Genomic DNA, 16,629 nt, shown 5'->3' on the forward strand with positions numbered 1-16,629 from the left:
CACTGCTTTTCCCTGTCTCCCCAGTTTCATCGTGAGAAGTCTGTCCCTTCCTGATGGATGGCCCACCACTGCCCAGATGCCAGCCTCTTCCTTCCTGCTGCTCACGAGAAATGTTTGCCTCATGCCTGCTTTGTGGGGATTCAGCTTCAGAAGGTGAAGCCCAGCTGGAGACCAGACCAGCCCCTTTCTGGAATCAGTGGGCTGCCAGGACTAGGCACAGGTGGAAAAGCCAGTAAGAGAACATCAGGTCGATCCTGAAGAATAGTGGGTCCTGGCCATCCTGGGACCCATCCCAGGGCAGTCTGGCTCCCTGGAATTGAATGCCCATTCACCATGGTCCAGAGTCCAGCTCCCTGCCCTGCTTCACGGCCAGTCTTCCACTGCAGCATCTCTGTCCTCCCCTTGGTGTCCACTCCTCACAGGTGAGGCGGAACATGCCCTCCAGCCTTTCCCTTTTCTGGCTACAATTTGTTGTTCTAGACCTTCACCTTCTTTTCAAAACCAAGAACATTCCCTATTTCCAGCCCCAGGTCCCTGGTGCCCTCCTGCCCAGGGCCCTCTGACCACCTCAATCCTACCACCTTTCTCGGTGTTAAGAATTGGAAGAGCCATGTGTCGACTCCCCCACCTGCTGGTCTCTTTCTCCCCCAACCAGTGCTGGCCCCTAACCTGTCCCACAGCATTTCTAGCTCCCTTGGTCTGGCTCCACGTCCTCCTCCCACATCAGTGGCACTCCTTCCCACTCAGCCACTTGAGCAAACTCTAAGACACCTCCTCCCCTGACTTCAGCCATTACGCCAAGGGCCATTAGGCTCCTAGCAGGACTATTTTTAGAGACCCCGTGTCTGTCACAGAGACATTTTTTTTCCCTGTGTGAAAATCTCCTTCCCTCCATCCGCAACAGCCAGCCCTGTTGACAGCACCTCTCTGCTGTCCCTGACCCAGAGGAAGGGCCTTTGGTTCACCCAGTGCTCTGCCCCCACCCACCACCTGAGCCCAGGGGGAGCAGGAGGACAGGTGCCAGCTTGAAGGAGACGCCGCCCCCCCCACCCCCCCGCACAGCCAGGGTTCCTTAAGTAAAAGTGCGCTCTTGCTTTATGCTCAGTTCCCACATGACACTGCTTTATTGATGCACGTACTCATTTCAGTCTGTGGCTGGAGGAGAGCATAAGGGCTCCCTGCTCCCAGCCACTTGGCCTCAGAAGCTGGCTACCTCACTCCTTGAAGAAGGTCCAGGCGCAGGTCTGGGACAGTCCTCCACGGTCCCCGTTCCTCCATGGGCAGTAGGGGCCGAGAGACCCACAGGCCAGGCATCTCATCCTGGTCGTGTCCATGTGAGGGTGAGACCTAAATCTGGGTCTCGGTGGGGAAGGAGTGAGCCCCTAGGATTCCCAGTCATCCTCATCCTCTTCTCCAGGTGGCTGCTGTGGGGGAGGCAGAGGTGGGATGGAGTCTGACATTCGGGCAAAGGCTCCTCCTGGCCCCTCGCTGGCCCCTGTCGAGGGTCCTTTCCCAGAGATACCTGGGAGGGCAGAGGTGGAGGGTGAGGGGGTTAGTTTGGGACACCGGTTCACCCAGCCACTGGAGACTTAAAAACAGGAAGAAAAAAGCAGAATGTGCAGGATACGGAACATCCTGAGATTTGCAGCCCAGGGAAGGCAGCCAGGCTCCGTGTCCTACCTTTACGCCGCATGACCAGCTTGTTAAAGAGATCCGACATCAGGTCCCCACCTTGGCTTGTGGCTCTCACTGTAGCAGGAAGAAGTCCCGGGTCAAGAAGGATGAGGGGACCAAGGACAAAATCTGCCCTTGGGGTGACCTTCTCAGGGTTGGTCCTCTTTTCTGCTCACTCTCCACACCTGCCAGCCCCGCCCCCCAGCCATGGCATCACTGCCAGGTCCCAGAGCTGCAGGCGGTCACTGGAGCCAGCACCGGGGCACTATTAAACTGGCAGAGCTGCCCCATGAGACAAAGTGGGCAAGGAGGAGGGGCCCCACTGTACGGACAAGGAAACTGGCCCAGACAGGTTGTTGGGCAGTTTGCCTGAAGTCACAGCGCAAATCTCAGAAATCTAGCTAGAACTCAAGCTCGGGACTCGAAGGCACTGTGGCTTTGGCCCTGGGTGTTCTTTTCTTTTAAAATTTTATTTATGTGACAAAGCCAGAGAGCACAGGCAGAGGGAGAGGGAAAAGCAAGCTCTGCACTAGGCAGAGAGCCTGATGCGGGGCTTGATTCCAGCATCCTGGATCATGACCTGAGCCGAAGGCAGACACTTAACCATCTGAGCCCCCCAGGCACCCCAGGGCCTGAGTGTTCTGTTCGTGCTGCACTCAGGATGCAGAGCACGGAGCCTGCGGCCTCGAGAGGCTTGGAGAAGCAGGACTGCGCTAACCCTCCAGGTCCGCAGTCCCTATAGCAGCTCAGATCCCCAACCATGTCCTAAGACAGCTCCTGGCAGAATCTGAGCTGGGGGAGGCTTTGTCTCCTATGAGTTTAGAGAGGAAGGTTCTAAGCAGGCTACAAAACCAGGAAGGAACCCACAGCCTAGGCAGGAAGGGTGGGAATGTTAGGGACGGCTGCCCAGGGCTTCCCACAGACTGCCTGGGGAAAGCATGGTGCGGGTGGGCTGGGTGCTGCCTGTCTGACCTCTTGGGAGTCTGGTGTCGGCTACAAGAGAAGGTGGCCCTTTCCCGAGAGCCCCCCTACCGGGGCGGGCCGAGGATCCTCTCACCTTGTTCCTGCTCCTTCTGTTTCTTCTTCTCCAGCTTGCGCTCCTTGACACTGCGGAGCTTGGCTTTGCCGATGCCCCCAGCCTGGCGGATGGACTCCAGCAGAGTGGCCCGGCCACTGGAGGGGTCCACCACTTCCTTGGGAGCTCCCTGGACTGCAGCTTGGGGGAGGGGGGTGCAGGGTGTGAGGAAGAGGGCTGCTCAGGCAGGCCATGCTGCAGGACAGCCTTGCCCATCCTGAGGTTCTGGGGGTCCAGGGGCTTCCCCTTGAGTCTGGCTGTGGGTCTTTCCTTTTGAAAGAGGAAGCCAGTGGGTGAGTCTGAGCTCTGGGAGACTGTCTGCAGCCTGGATGCTGTCTGCATCTGCCTGAGCTCAGCCAGTCTTACGTCTAGGCACCCCTGGTCCCTCTCCTAATGCCACCTAGTTTAGGGGCCACTGCAGAGGTGGACTGTGGGAATCTACTGATGGAGACAGTGTCTGACCTTGACACATGAGCCAACATGGGGTTTCTGTGCCACCTTTGGGTGCTGGAGATAAGACGGGGAGATGTCCTGCTAAAACTGAAATCCTGCCATTTACAGATATGAGTACTTTGTTGCTGAAGCCTTCTACTGTTTCCAGTAGCTGCCCCTTTCCCACTGGTGTAACTGGAAATGGGGGACAACAGCTCTACCTGTCCACGTCCAGGCTCCCTCTACCCTGGAGATGAGAATTCTGGGGGACTACAGAGTTTGAAAGCCACTATTTCATGAACCCAGGGGAATAAGATTTTGAAAATGGAACTATTCTGAAGGTCTAGAATTTATGGTCCTATAAACCTACAGGAAACCCTCCTGGGATCCAGAAACTAGAGGCATCCTCAAAGAGCACACCCCCTTGCCCTGACCCTCCACATACCCCAGTGCTGCTCTTACCTAGAGGAGACACACCACCACTGCTGTCCTCCTCCCTGGCACCTTGGACTGGGGAGGCCATGGGCTGGGGTGGGGGTGGGGGAGCGCTGACCAGCACAGCCGGAGCTGGGGGAGGAGGGGGTGGCGGTGGTGGTGGGGGGGGTGCTGTTAGTACCCCATCTCCTGGGTCTGAAAGAGAAGTGTGGGAAAGTGTGAGGTGCCCAGGAATGCAAGTGGCCAAGTAAGGGAGTTCTTGCCCAACTGCTGCTCTCCGCTCACCTGGCTTGAAAGTCTCGGCCACCTCTGTGTGGAAGGTGGGCAGCTCTGGAATGGTGCCAGGGGCGGAGGGGGCGATGCCGGGGCCCAGGTCAGCGCTGTACATGAGGTCATCGGCGATGCCGGGCAGGTCGGGCAGGTAGGACGGCACGTCGATCTCAGGCACTTGGCCCAGATCAGGCACATAGAAGTAGTTCTCTGGAACCTGCAGGATTAGGTGGGGGCACGAGCGGGGGCTGAAGGGGGCTTGGGCCCTGCAGTTAGACCCTGGGGCAGTCAGCAGGGCCTCGTGCATACCCATGGACAGAAAGGTGGGAGCAGGGGCTCAACAGACCCCTCACCTAGAGGATGCCGCCAGGCTTTCTTGTCCCCCCTCCCCGGTGGGCAGCATGGGCTCTACCTGCTGCTCCAGCTGCTCCCTCTTGCTGATGGACAAAGGGGCATCGAACAGCTTCTCCTCAGTCTCTGCCCCCAACATCACGTGGGTCTTTGTTACAGCACCAGCCAGGGGGTCCAGAAAGACATACTTTTTGTACCTACAGAGGTGGAAGGGATGTCGGGCAGCCCATCGTCAGCTCGAGGCCCAGGGTCCTGACCCAGCTTTCCTACTTCATCCAGGCCACACTTAGTCTATACTGTGGACGCCGACACCTCAAAAGGGCAATCAGACTGCTGGGCTCCGGGCTCCCTAGCCTGCAGACTTCCGCGCCGGTCTGATGTCCCCCCACCCGCCCTGGGGCCCCCACAAAGCCAGGCCAGGCCACCCAGCCACCCTCCCAGGGCCCCGCCGTGTGCCGTACAGGTTCTCAGTAGTGTTGAACAGCAGCAAGGAGCTGACGGAGCTGATGTTGCTGGGAAGGCCCCCGAGCCCCTCCTCAGCCTCATCCTCAGGCTCGGGCTTGGTGTTCACACACACAGGGAAGTATTTCAGCTTCTCCTGGCAGGGGCAGTAGCGTAAGGATGGTGGGCTTCAGAACTGGGCCAAAGTGACCACCCATCCCAGTCCAAGTCCTCTTGGGGAAAAGAGCCCTCAGTTCCTCCCCGACACCCAGGAGCACCTCTGATCACCCCCTGTAAGTGTGTGAGCCCCTCAGACCTGCAGGGCCCACTCGTCCAGGGGGCGGTGCTTGCTCTGGATCCTGTGGCGGGGGCGTCTCTGCAGGCCAGGGTCCTGGGCACCCGTGAAGATGGACCCGTACTCCTGCAGGCGCTCTGGAGCTGGGTACTTGGCACTGGAGAACACCTGGGGACACAGGGAGTCCGAGATGCTCCAGAGAGTCTGGTGGGGGGGGGGGTGGTTTGAGCAGGAAAGCTTGAGGTGTGGCTGGGCAAGGCGGGCAGAGACCTAGGCAACTTCAGGAGCACAGGGAGAGAATAGGAATGGGATTTCTGGGACTGCTTGCCAGCCACGGGGACTCAGGGTCACATGGTCTACCTTGATTGCCTTCTTGCTGCCCTTGATCTTCTCAATCTTGGCCTGGGCCAAGGAGACCCTCTCCCCAATGGCCTGCAGCTGCCTCCGGCTGAGCTCTACTCGATGAGAGATTCTGCCATGGGGGGAAAAAAAACAAAACTCAGGGGCTGAGGACTGTTCCCCAAGCCCCTGCAGTCTCCTGCACCCCTGCTTCTATCTGCAAACTGCAAAGCCAAGGGCTTCCACAAGGACCCTTAAAATACAGTGTTACCTGCTTGTCACGGCTGACCTTTAACTGTCCAAGTGACCTCTGCATAGATCTCTACTCTGAAGGGTCTATAAATGAACTCTACTGAGTTCTTGGAGCTCTGGGTACAAATGGGCAACCACCCTGGCCCCAGGGTGGTGCCTGGACTTGCCATCTGTCAGGGACAGGGACCCTGCCTCCAGGAATTTACAGCCTCAAGCAGGGGCAAGCGGAGAGAAAATAGTCATGATTCCTGTACAAAACTGCCTGTTTCCAGATGAGACTTGAGCTCCCAAGGAGGAGAGGGGGTGGGCAAAGCTGGGTCTAAATCAAGTCCCAGACCCACTTATGTGGAACTGCCCTGACACACAATAAATGGCTCCCATGGACAAAGTCCTCACCATGGTTCCTGTGTGTGGTCAGAGGGCTCGCTCAGAGGCTTCCACCCACCCTTCCCGGCGCAGCGGGCTCCAGGGACTCCAGGGCCCTGATCAGGCGAAACATGTTCCCGTGTGGCCTTTGCACCGAATGGAGTGCCATCCCTGCAGACTGGCTTCTTTGCTTCAGCGAGCACACTCCTCACTGAAGACTTCCTGACCACCGCCTCTATAAATATGCACCTGTCACTTTCCAACCTCCCCTTTCACGGGGGCCACTTGACATACATGTATCGCCTATCCGCTCTCCAAGGGGGAGATGGCTGGGCTTTGTTCCCTACTGTCTTCCCAGCACCGGCACCTGGAGAGCTCCATGAATGACTAATACCCACATGCCCTCAACGTAAATGCACAGGAGCCTCACTTATGCTGTCCCCGTTACTGAGCAATGGCCAGGTTCTTCTCCCTGCGGAGCGGACTGGGTGAACAGGGGCCAGGGTATCCTCCTCCCAACTGCTCCCCCACCTGCACGAACACCAGCTCCTGCCCATGACCGCCACGCCTCACATTCAGAGAGGGTGCATGTTGGCACCCACGTGGCCAGAGGGAGCATACAGGTGAGAAAGAGGCAGGACTGCCAGTGCCAGTTTACCGGGGAAGGGCAGAAGCCACAGCGATGGCAGGGGGGCCCCCATGGTCTCTGGGGTCAGGGAACACCAGGATTTCTTTAAAGGTTGAATGGTCAAGGCCCTGGACCCATCTCCCTAAATCAAACCCCACCAACTCTAGAGGATTCTGGCCCCCCAGAGAACCTGCGAGATCAGCCAATTTCACAGCCCAGGGGTCTCGGCTCCCTGCAGTCTCCCTGCTTACTCCCAGCCCCTTATGTGCAGGGGCTCACTGAGGCGGGGGGCTGGGGCACAAGAAGGCACAAAGCAGCTTAGTCTTCTCTGACAGACTGAGCTGAGTGGGCAGCGAAGGAGGCAGAGAACTGAGGGCAGTGCTGCATCCCAGTGAGAGAACGAAGAACCACCAGACTTGCATGAGCTCCGTCTCTTCTGACGGGAAGAAGGGTTTGTGTCCACTGAGAAGGGTACTTGTGCGCAAGTCACCTCCTCCAGCTCCCAGCCCAGCCATTCTGCCCCGGGTGCAGAAGCCACCTCAGTGGTTATATGACAGCTCGGCCTGAAGTCCACATGGAGAGTGGGAGGGACAACAGAACTGGAGAGGGACAAAGGACATTTTGCTCTCGTTCTTCCATCAAGGAGAGAAGAGCTGATCTTTCTTAGTTGTGAACACAGAGCTTAACCATAAACCCTGGCAAACTTCCAGAATGGATTATTAAATCGAGGGTCTGTAAGCCCTCCGAAGAGAAAGAGGCAGCTCCCAGGGGCCAGCATTGTTCTAAATTCACAGCCTTTCTTTTTCTGACAGGGATATTAGACTGGTGTAGCAGGAGAAAACCTTAAACACAGTGCATCCTGAGTCAGCAAGGATTCTGACGGCTTCTCACAAAATCCTGAGGACGAGATGGAGCTATGGGGGTTGGCGCACATTTAGAAAAACTCAGAGCCAGATGAGGAACAGCGCCTGAAGCGCACTGCTGAGCAATGGACTGATTTCAGCCTTGCACGAAGTTCTCTGGCAAGGCCTCGTCCAGCTCATGCAACACTGGGTTAGTAAACTGGGGAGAGCGAATGGAGGAGGGTCAACATGGTCTGCATGGGGAATCAAGACTCACAAATCTTTTAAGAGTCCGGAAGGATGGACTGTAATCAGCAAGATGAAACTGACAAGGGATGAGGTCCAGCATTCAGGTGTAAGAAGTCCAGTGCACAAACTCAGAAGATGGAGGGTTAGCAGCAAGGCCTGATGTTTTGGCTAACTAGAGCTCAGTATGAGCTAAAAGTGTGTTAAGCAGCTTAAGAAGGAAATGGGATCTTGGTGCACACAGCTCCTTGTCCCTTCTCCCTTCTTTCAGTAAACAGGGGACATCCACTCTCTTGGGGGCACTAGAGAGGAAACAGACCCCAGATTAGTGAGCTCATCTGCGCTGGGCACCCACCTCTCTATAGCTGTGTCCCCTTTAAACCGGATCCACAATTTAAGAGAACTCTGAATTACTTCTAGACTAACTATAGGGTCTGTCTTAGTCACTGCGCTGTCCCTAGCATCTGGCACTGTGTCTGACATGTAACAAATACTGGGTAAAAGAAAAGTGACAAGTTCAAGAACGTCCAAAGGAGGGTGATGGTGAGGAGTGAGCTACTCATGTCCTGAGTATTCTGGCAACAGGTGAGGTGACTTAGACAATACAGTAATTCTCTCCGTATGTCAAAACCGTCACAAGTGCTGGCGGGTGGGAAAGCGACTGCACTTATCCTGTTACCCCCAAAGGCAGCATGAGGACCAGCGGGTGGAGTTACAAGGAACCAGCTCTCAGTTCTGCACAAGGAGAACTTTCTAGTAAACTTTCCTTCTAGGAAAGCTCTGCAAATCAGATTCCCGCGGATGAGCACCCATCAGAAATGCTCCAAGGGAGGCTGCTGTGGGGGGCAGGGGAAAGCAGACAGGATTTCCAGGGTCATTCAAGAGCGTACCAGTCTAAGTAATGGCCACCAGGCTGCCCAACCTCTCACAGTCGGAGCCATGGTGCCAAGAGCACAGAGCACGGGTGAAAGGGCTCTCACGATGGGCAGTGGCAGTGCCGAGGGTGGCATCAGGAAGGACCAGCAGGCCACATGCGGCTGGGACGGAAAGCCACAACTGATTAGCAGTGCCCTCCATGAGGGTTTGGGGGAGCAGTGGCAAGAGGGTGATCTGTTTGCCATTCCTAATCTACACTCCCTCACTTGGTGGTCTGCTTCACGGCAGGTCAGTTTCCAAGTTTATCACTAAAGCCAAGTCCCCAAAACACGTTTGCCCAGATCCCAGCATGGTCTGGGTGTCAGGAATGGAACTGGTTCAGCCAGTCTGCTCAGAGCCCAGGACAGAGATGAACCGGGGAGCATCCATCTCCCAGGGACAGAAGCAAGTACGTTTACCATCTACTTTGCAGCAGTGGGACCTTGAGCAATTCAATGAACTGGCCTATGCCTCGGGCCTCTTCAGCTGCGACACGGGGCTGGTGACTTCTATAGCACGGAAGAATGAGCAGCGGTGTGCCATGTTCCCGAGTTAGCTGGTGAATCAGGTGCTAGTACCACCCACGAGGTTAGGAGGGATGAGGGGCTCCAGGTGCTCAGAGGAAAGCAAGAAGAGATGGTGCTGAGCAGACACGGGGGAGGACGGTCCAGGCCCAGGAAACAGGCACTTCACAGGGAACACCATGAAGGCAGGGGCAGGGTGACAGGAAGCCACTCCTCCTCCCGGAGCACCACAGGGACCACCACTTGGGCTCCCGGTCCCCACCTCCCATCCTGACCCCCCTACCGCCTAGCGGATGATTTCCTGCCACAGCCTCCCCGCCCCCTGCAATCAGCGTGCCCTCACGCCTTCCCACCTGCCCAAGGAGGCTGCTGGGGAGGAGGGCGCACCAGCCCATCCTCCTCTTGCAGGTCCTATCCCTTGGCATTGCGGACCCTGAAAAACTCCTGTGTCACCTCCTCCGCCCTCGGCATGATTAGGAATGATCTGCTAATTATGCAGGCAGCTGACTGAGCTTCCTAACCTTGGGAGTCACCAGGTGCCAATCAGAGCCAGGAGAGGACAGGAGGAGGGGAGGAAGGGGGACAGAGGGGAGAGGATGGGAAGGGAGAAAAGGGAGGGAGGAAACAAGGAAAAGAAGGGAGAAAGGAGGGGTTGGAAAGACAAAGGAGAGGAAAGGGAAAAGCTTTGTAGAGAAAAGGAATCCTTCCCCAAGGCTGACGGGAAAAGCAAGCAATAGCACCCCAACTTCCACACACGGAAGCTGTCCAGCTCCGCTTCCCTCCGCCCCCCAACCCCCTCTGCCTCGTCATCTAAGTCATGCGAAGCAGGTGACAGGTGACGTCTCTGGGCGGCTATTTTGGGGCCTGGCTTCTCCCAGGTGAGGGACAGGCAGATCACCGGACAGGGGGAGGTGCGGGTCCAGGAGAGCCTGAGAGGCACTTGTCATTCTCTTCAGGCTCCGAGCGGCTCCCGCTGTGGCAGAGCAGGAAGAAGGCCAGCTCGGAATGCTAATTTCCCATGAGCTCACCTACCTGCGGAACTGGGCACAGGCGCCCCTGGGCTGAGGGGCCTGGGCCTGAGATAGGGGAGCGGTGAGGAGGACAGACAGATACCCACATGCCTCTTCACATGAGGTTTCAAACAGGTGGAGTAATTTTGAGGGGGAAGATTCCAAGCTGGGGTCCCTTCCCCAGAACAAAAGCCCATGAAAAATGAAAAGCCCACGGGGTGTGTGGATTGCTGCAGGCTGGAGGGTAGGAAGAGCAGGGGAATAAGGCTGGGTCTGGGCCTGCCCCACCCCCACTATTCCTGATCCCTCCCTTTCCTTCATCCTGTTCCCAATCTGTCATCATGTCCAGTCATTACTTCCTCTGAAATGTCGCTTCTCCAGCCCTCCCTGCCCGCAGCTCCCCTGGACTGCAGCCTCACCCCTTCCGTGCCTTGACTGCAGCCAACAGTTCTCAGTGCGTCCCTGGAAGCCCCTCCCTCCCCTCCTGGCCACTCTGAGTGCTGCCTGCTCAGCCTTCCCTAAACCCTTCTGTCGCACCCTTCTCTGCTCCAGAGCCTCCCTCCAAGGCCCAAATCAAGCACAAAGCCCTGTCCTGTTAGGGGAAGCCCCCACGGGCCCTAACCAACTCGTTCTAACAGCTCACTTGCCCCATCATCCATCCCCCTCCCTTGGCCCTGGCACATTCCCGCAGCACTTCAGAGCACAGAAAGCAGCGAGAGGCCCCGAGAGTCTGGCTCCCAAGGGCATGCAAGCAGAGGGAGGAAGCAAGGCCCGCAGACCCAGAGAAAGCTGACTCTTCACGCCCTGTTCCGCAGTGCAGGAGCTGAATGTATGGGGCAAGTAGCAATGTCTGCACTCCCAGTACAAAACGGCCCGTTCAGGCCAGCCTCCCCTGGGGAGCCTGGGATACACCATGCTCCTGTTCAGGCCTCTGACCCATTTGCACCCATTTCTAGACCCCAGCAGAGGCCCTGCACACCCATATTCCTACCCCTGCCTAACCACAACCTAGCCCTCCTATGGCCTGCAGGAGGCCTCCCTTGACCACATAGCAGGCATGCAGGTTTCCTCTCCAGCATCCATTTCTTCCTCACTCAAGTAAGGGCCCTCATTTCCTTTGGGGAACCCGCTGCTCCCACAGGCTCAGGCCCTGCACTTCAGGTGGGGCTAAAGCTGGGGGAGTAATGCGGGAAAGAGGGTCTAAGCCCATCAGTGTGTCACGGCCTCTGCCCCCGCAAGGGGCTCTGGGATAGACATGAGAACCCAGCCAGGCCAGTGTCCCTCTTTCCTATTGGACCTGAACGTTGAGTGCAGGAGCATCAGCCCTGCTGGAGGCCAAGGCCTTTCTGGGAATGGGGCCAACAGAGAAACAGCAAGCTGGGATGGAATGGAAGAAAAATCAGGTACTGACGACATTGGTTAAGCCCTGTGACTCCATATCCTGCTCCACGGACTGGTTACTATTTGCTTCAGCAGGTTTGGGGAGTTCTGATACCTACTTATCGTCTCTTCTCTAGATCCCTAGAAGCCGACAGGGTTCATGCTACACAATGAAGAATCAATCCATCTCAACTTGGTGTTTCCCCCATTCTAGACTATAAGGTCCTTGGGACAGGAACCAGGTTGCACACATCGTCAGGACCCCTCAGGGTCCAGCAGGTTTGGCCCAGGGTGGGAGGTCAGTGGGGTGACCAGGCACCAGGCTCCCGAGAGGCACCCTAAGCTCCCTGGACCATGCCAGGGCACTCGGAGGGCCCACCACTCAACACCTTCTCCCAGGAGATAGACTTCCTGCCCTCTCCTCATTCTATCCCTGGGCAAAGGGACATGAAACTGTCTACAGGTGCCAAATACCAGGAAGGGAAAGGCCAGTGTGCTAAAACTCCAGTGCCCCCCTTAAAGAAAGGCAAGCATACAATCACAATCCTGGTGAGAAAACACAAAGGTTTCTGACAGGTTGCTTTTTGCCTCTATTTTGGTCACTGGGCAGGGGGTGTCAATCATCTGGGACTGATGGCTCTTAAAGGCCCGTGTCCTCTTGCTAATGTGGTCCCTGGGCATAGTTAGCACAGACATAAGCACAGAAAGGGCACATAACACTTTCCATAACTACTGATAGCAAGTTCATGGAGAAGGAGCAAAAGGGCCGCTCCCGGAGGGCGCATGCTGGCTGCCCAGCCCTCAATCAGGTGTGGGTGAGTGGCAGCACCCACCTGCTGAAGATGTCTCCAGAGACCTTCTGTAGGTACTGTAGGGCATCGGCCACCTGCTGGATGGCCTCCTCCCGCCGCAGGTCCGGCTGGATGAGGGGCACAGCATATGTCTGCCCTGCCAATGAGTGCTGGGTCCTCGTGGGAGTCATGGTGCCTGTGGGTGGGAACCAGAGCGTGAGGGGCCAAGTGCCAGGAGGACAGAGCCCAGCCCCCAACTCAAGCACCCCCCCTCCACCCCCCCACTCCCGCCTGCAACTGTTTGCTGCAGAACTGTTTGCTGCAGGTCCCACCTCTGGAGGTGGGGAGTGGGGGACAGAGCAATGGGTGGGAGGCCAGGAGCTCCCTGGAGCTGGTACTCTGTTGATGCTTGTTGCGTAAATGAGGGAGGGCAAGTGGTAACGACAACAGTGACCGGAGAGAAGCAGTCAGAAGTGCACTGCTCTGCTAGGCACCCTTTCCATCCATTATGTCATTTCTACCTCCCAAGCCTGGACGAAGAAGAAAGAAACTGTGGCTGCAGAGTGAAAAACAGGCTGGAGCAGAGGGATGGATTGAGGGGTGGGGGCGGAGAATGTCTGTGTCAACTGCCAAATGATACCCAGGTCTGGAAAAGCACAGGAAATGCAGACTCCTGGGTTCTTTTCACTCTGACCCCGAGGAATTCAAGACCTGTTCCTGAGACAGGACAGGTAGTGGCTGGTGACTGGGCTCTGCTCCCCCAGGCTACAGCTAAGGGGGGCCAGGAGGAAGGAGGGGCATGGGGGGGTGGGAGACAAGGAGGAAAAACACTCCTTCCAATTGCAGGATGAGGGCAGAGTCTATTTATACTGGGTTTAATTAACTCCGCTCCCTGGTGCCATTAAAGCAGCAATCATGCTGCACACGGCACTGATTTGATCGGCAAGAGATGTACCAGGCAGAATATTAAGGCTCCGGGCCCCTATAAATAGGCCTAATCACAGCCCCTCAGTAGAAGACGGTGAGGAAGACATTAATCAGAGCTGGCACTGTGCTACAGACCTTTTCTCTCTGGCCCCATGTTGGGGCCCCTGAGTGCAACAGAGGTGGAGGTGGGGCAGGGTAAGTGTAACAGGGAGGGCTGAGGAGGCCTCACGGGGGCTTAAAGAATGGTTTGACTTGGGGTAAGTCGCTTGCCTTCTCTGAATCTCTGATTCTTCCCATTTCCCATTCTGCAGTCTTGAGCATGGCACCACTCTCCAAGAAGTGGTTCTTCAGACACAGCACACCATCTTCTCCAAGCTGGAGCTTACTCCTTTGCTCCCTCTACTGGCTTCCCCAGCCCTTTCTTCTCCCCGGGGTTGCTCCCTCCTACCAGCCCTCTGGGTCTGCTCTTCAACTTCTTGGGCAGTGACATCCTCAGACCCGAAGCTGCCTAGCATCCTCATCTGGGCTGGAGAGTCACTCCTCACTTCCCCACTTCTCTTCCCTCCTATCACATGACCCAAGTGGGGCCAGCTGATGCCTAAGCCAGGAACCTAACCCTCTGAGACCACTGCACTCCTTTCAAGAAGCCCCCCCCCATTTATATTCATATTGATGCAAACTTGCTGGCCTTTCTAACTTAATTCTGTACCTCGGTTTTCCCATCTGTAAGCTCAGGAGAGGGTAAAAGGTGGAGATACTTCTGTGCACATTTTGAGATGGTTCCTTGTAAATTACCCCAACTGTGTGTGTGTGTGTGTGTGTGTGCACAGGAGGGGGTCGTACAAGGACAAATCTCAACAAGAAAGTAGCAGGTCCACTCAAGAATTAAGAGACTGAGGGGTGCCTGGGTGGCTCAGTTGGTTGAGCATCTGCTTTTGGCTCAGCTCATGACCCCAGGGTCATGGCGTGGGATCAAGCCCCACATCAGGTTCCCTGCTCAGCTGGGGGTCTGCTTCTCCCTCTCCCTCTGCCTGCAACTGCCCATTTGTGTACATGCTCTCTCTCAAATAAAATCTTGAAAAAAGAAAAACAAAAAGAACAAAGAGACTGAGTACAGCTGTTTAGTTGTTTATTCATTCTGTCTACAGACATCTCCGGATCAGCTACTAGATGCCAGCCATGATGGCAACAAAGATGAGTAGGGCACTATGCTAGCCATAGAGACAGCCTCACAAACACCACATGACAAGTGCTCTAATTCAGCCACAATACTAGTGGCTAGGGGAGAAGCCCTGAGGAAGGAGTGACCATCCCCGCAGAGGTTGGGGGAGTCAGCAAAAGGCTCTCAGTAGAAATGGCATCTTCCTACCCAGCCCAGCCAGGCACTGGGGTGAGAGCATTCCAGGTAGAAAGACTTGAACAAAGGTGTGTAGGGAAGGGCAAGTGGTGCTGAGTGATAAGGGTATAACTATCCTTGGGCCATTAGTAGGAAAAAATTAAAAAGCCAGATTGTGGGGTGCCTGGGTGGCTCAGTGGGTTAAAGCCTCTGCCTTTGGCTCAGGTCATGGTCCCAGGGTCCTAGGAGCCTGCTTCCCTTCCTCTCTCTCTGCCTGCTTCTCTGCCTATCTGTGATCTCTGTCTGTTAAATAAATAAATAAAATATTTTTAAAAAATAAAATAAAAAATAAAAAAAATAAAAAGCCAGATTGTGATAAACACTGCATACCCCAGCAAGAAGTCTGCTCTGAAGCCCTTACACCCAAGCTGTCCAATATGCTAACCTCTAGCTGTACATGGCCTGCCCGAGTGGAGGGTGGTGTAAGTGCAAAATGTACACCAAATTTCAAAGACTTAGTAGGAAAAAAAATGTAGAATATCTCATTAAAATTTTTATATTGATTACAGGCTGAAATGACCATATTTTAGATATACAGAGTTAAAAAACATCTATTACTAAATCGATTTCACCTGTGGTTTTTTAATATATTTTATTTATTTGAGAGAGAGAGCGCACGCGAAAGCGAGCGCAAGCAGGTAGAGGAGCAGAGGGAGAGGGAGAAGCAGGCTCCCCACTGAGCAGGGAGCTCCACGCGGGACTCGATCCCAGGACTCTGGGATCATTACCTGAGGTGAGCTCAGACGTTTAACCGACTGAACCACCCAAGCTCCCCCACCTGTTTCTTCTTACTTGTAAAATTAACAACGTGGGGCTCACGCCATATTTCTATTTGATGACACTACCTTACAGAATCTGGTAAAAAACCATAACAGACACCACACCCGCCTCTCAGTGCTGTTTAATCACAGAAATGTATGGACTCCTTCCCACAAAACATCCCCGGACCCCCGCTCCCATGGCCCTCAGCCGCCCAGGTTAACAGCAAGGCCCGGCGCAGCCAGGAATCAAGCGCGGGGAAAGCAGCGAGACAGGTCAACTAAGAGGGGCCGGGGAGGGAAGGGAGCTGCTGAAGGGGGGTCCGAGGACTCGGTCGAGCCCGCTTGCAGGGCCCAGGGGCCAGAGGGTGCAAACGCCCGTGAGGGTCACGGGACCGGCGGGCCGCGACGGGGAGGGCGGCCTGGAGCCCGGGGCTCCGAGTCCCGCGGGCCGGCAGGGCCCTCCCCGCACCCCGGCCTCGGCCTCACGACGCAGGGGAGAGCGGCTCCAGGGGTGCAGGCGAGCGGGGAGGGGTCCGTCAGACTCGGGGCAGAGGCTCGGCGCCGCTTCCGGGCGGGCGGCGCGGCGGGATGGCAGCCGGTTCGCAGGTCTGTGCGGACGGCTGCCGCGGCCCGGCTCGGCGCCGGGCCTCCCGCAGAGGAAGGGACGAGGCGGCTCCCAGGCCTCGCCGCCCGGCCCGGCCCTGCCCGGCCTCCCGGAGCCCCTCCCTCCCCGCCTCGTCCCGCCCCTGCACGGCCCCGCGCAGCCCCGGGGTCCCCCGCGCCGCCCCGAGGTCCCCCGCGCCCTCCCCCGGCCCGCCGCCCGCTCCTCACCGGCCCGCCGCCCGCCGCTCCGGCCGCCGCGCTTCCGCCGCGCGCGCTCCGCCGGGTCCTGGCGCCGCCGCTCGGCCTCTCGGGGCGCTCGGCCCGCTGGCGGAGCTCTGCGCAGCCAGTGGCGGGCCCCCGCGCAGAACAGGCCGCCCGCACCCCCCGCCGCACCCCTCGCGCGTGCTGCGGGGCGGCAGAGCCCTCACTCTTCCCGACCCCCCGTCCCTCCCGCCTTCCGCTCGGGCCTGGCCGCGCGCTCCCCGCCCCCTTCGTCCGTCCGCCCCTCAGCGCCGCCCCCGCGCTCGACCCAGACCCGGGACCGGTCCCGGCCCCGCCCTCCCTCCGCCCGCGTGCGCCCTGCCATCCCGGCTCGGCCTCTGGGGCGCACAGACCGACAGAAGGTAGAGTAGTGTGTGGTGTGCGGCGCCTGGGGTGGTGGTTTCATGCGTACAGA

At 57.1% G+C, this 16,629-nt stretch overlaps 2 protein-coding genes across 5 annotated transcripts in view; one reads left to right on the forward strand and one right to left on the reverse strand.

The window, feature by feature from the left end:
* The window catches only part of DDX11 (DEAD/H-box helicase 11), a 36,061-nt gene extending 34,946 nt beyond the window's left edge, over nt 1–1,115 (forward strand). For 2 of the 3 annotated variants that reach the window (XM_080812393.1, XM_080812394.1), the window contains exon 28: nt 25–1,115. In XM_080812393.1, the coding sequence (XP_080668519.1) occupies nt 25–54 (30 nt within the window). In that variant the 3' untranslated portion in view covers nt 55–1,115. The remainder of the gene's footprint in view (nt 1–24) is intronic. The other variant, XM_080812395.1, reaches the window with a different exon arrangement.
* WASHC1 (WASH complex subunit 1) lies at nt 1,093–16,388 on the reverse strand. 2 transcript variants are annotated; one of them, XM_080812396.1, is made up of 11 exons: nt 16,182–16,388; nt 12,309–12,462; nt 5,334–5,445; nt 4,995–5,141; nt 4,699–4,835; nt 4,299–4,434; nt 3,902–4,103; nt 3,644–3,811; nt 2,732–2,890; nt 1,681–1,749; nt 1,093–1,522 (listed from the first exon to the last, which is right to left on the reverse strand). In XM_080812396.1, exons 2-11 carry the CDS (start codon nt 12,455–12,457, stop codon nt 1,383–1,385), a joined length of 1,419 nt encoding a protein of 472 aa, XP_080668522.1. In that variant the 5' UTR covers nt 12,458–12,462; nt 16,182–16,388; the 3' UTR covers nt 1,093–1,382. The 2 variants fall into 2 exon arrangements, with proteins under 2 accessions (XP_080668522.1, XP_080668523.1); XM_080812397.1 differs by having other exon boundaries at nt 1,098–1,424; nt 16,182–16,300.
* Nucleotides 16,389–16,629: the final 241 nt, after the last annotated feature.

This window comes from Martes martes (genome assembly GCF_963455335.1).
Source record: "Martes martes genome assembly, chromosome: 8".
Lineage (NCBI taxonomy): Eukaryota > Metazoa > Chordata > Mammalia > Carnivora > Mustelidae > Martes > Martes martes.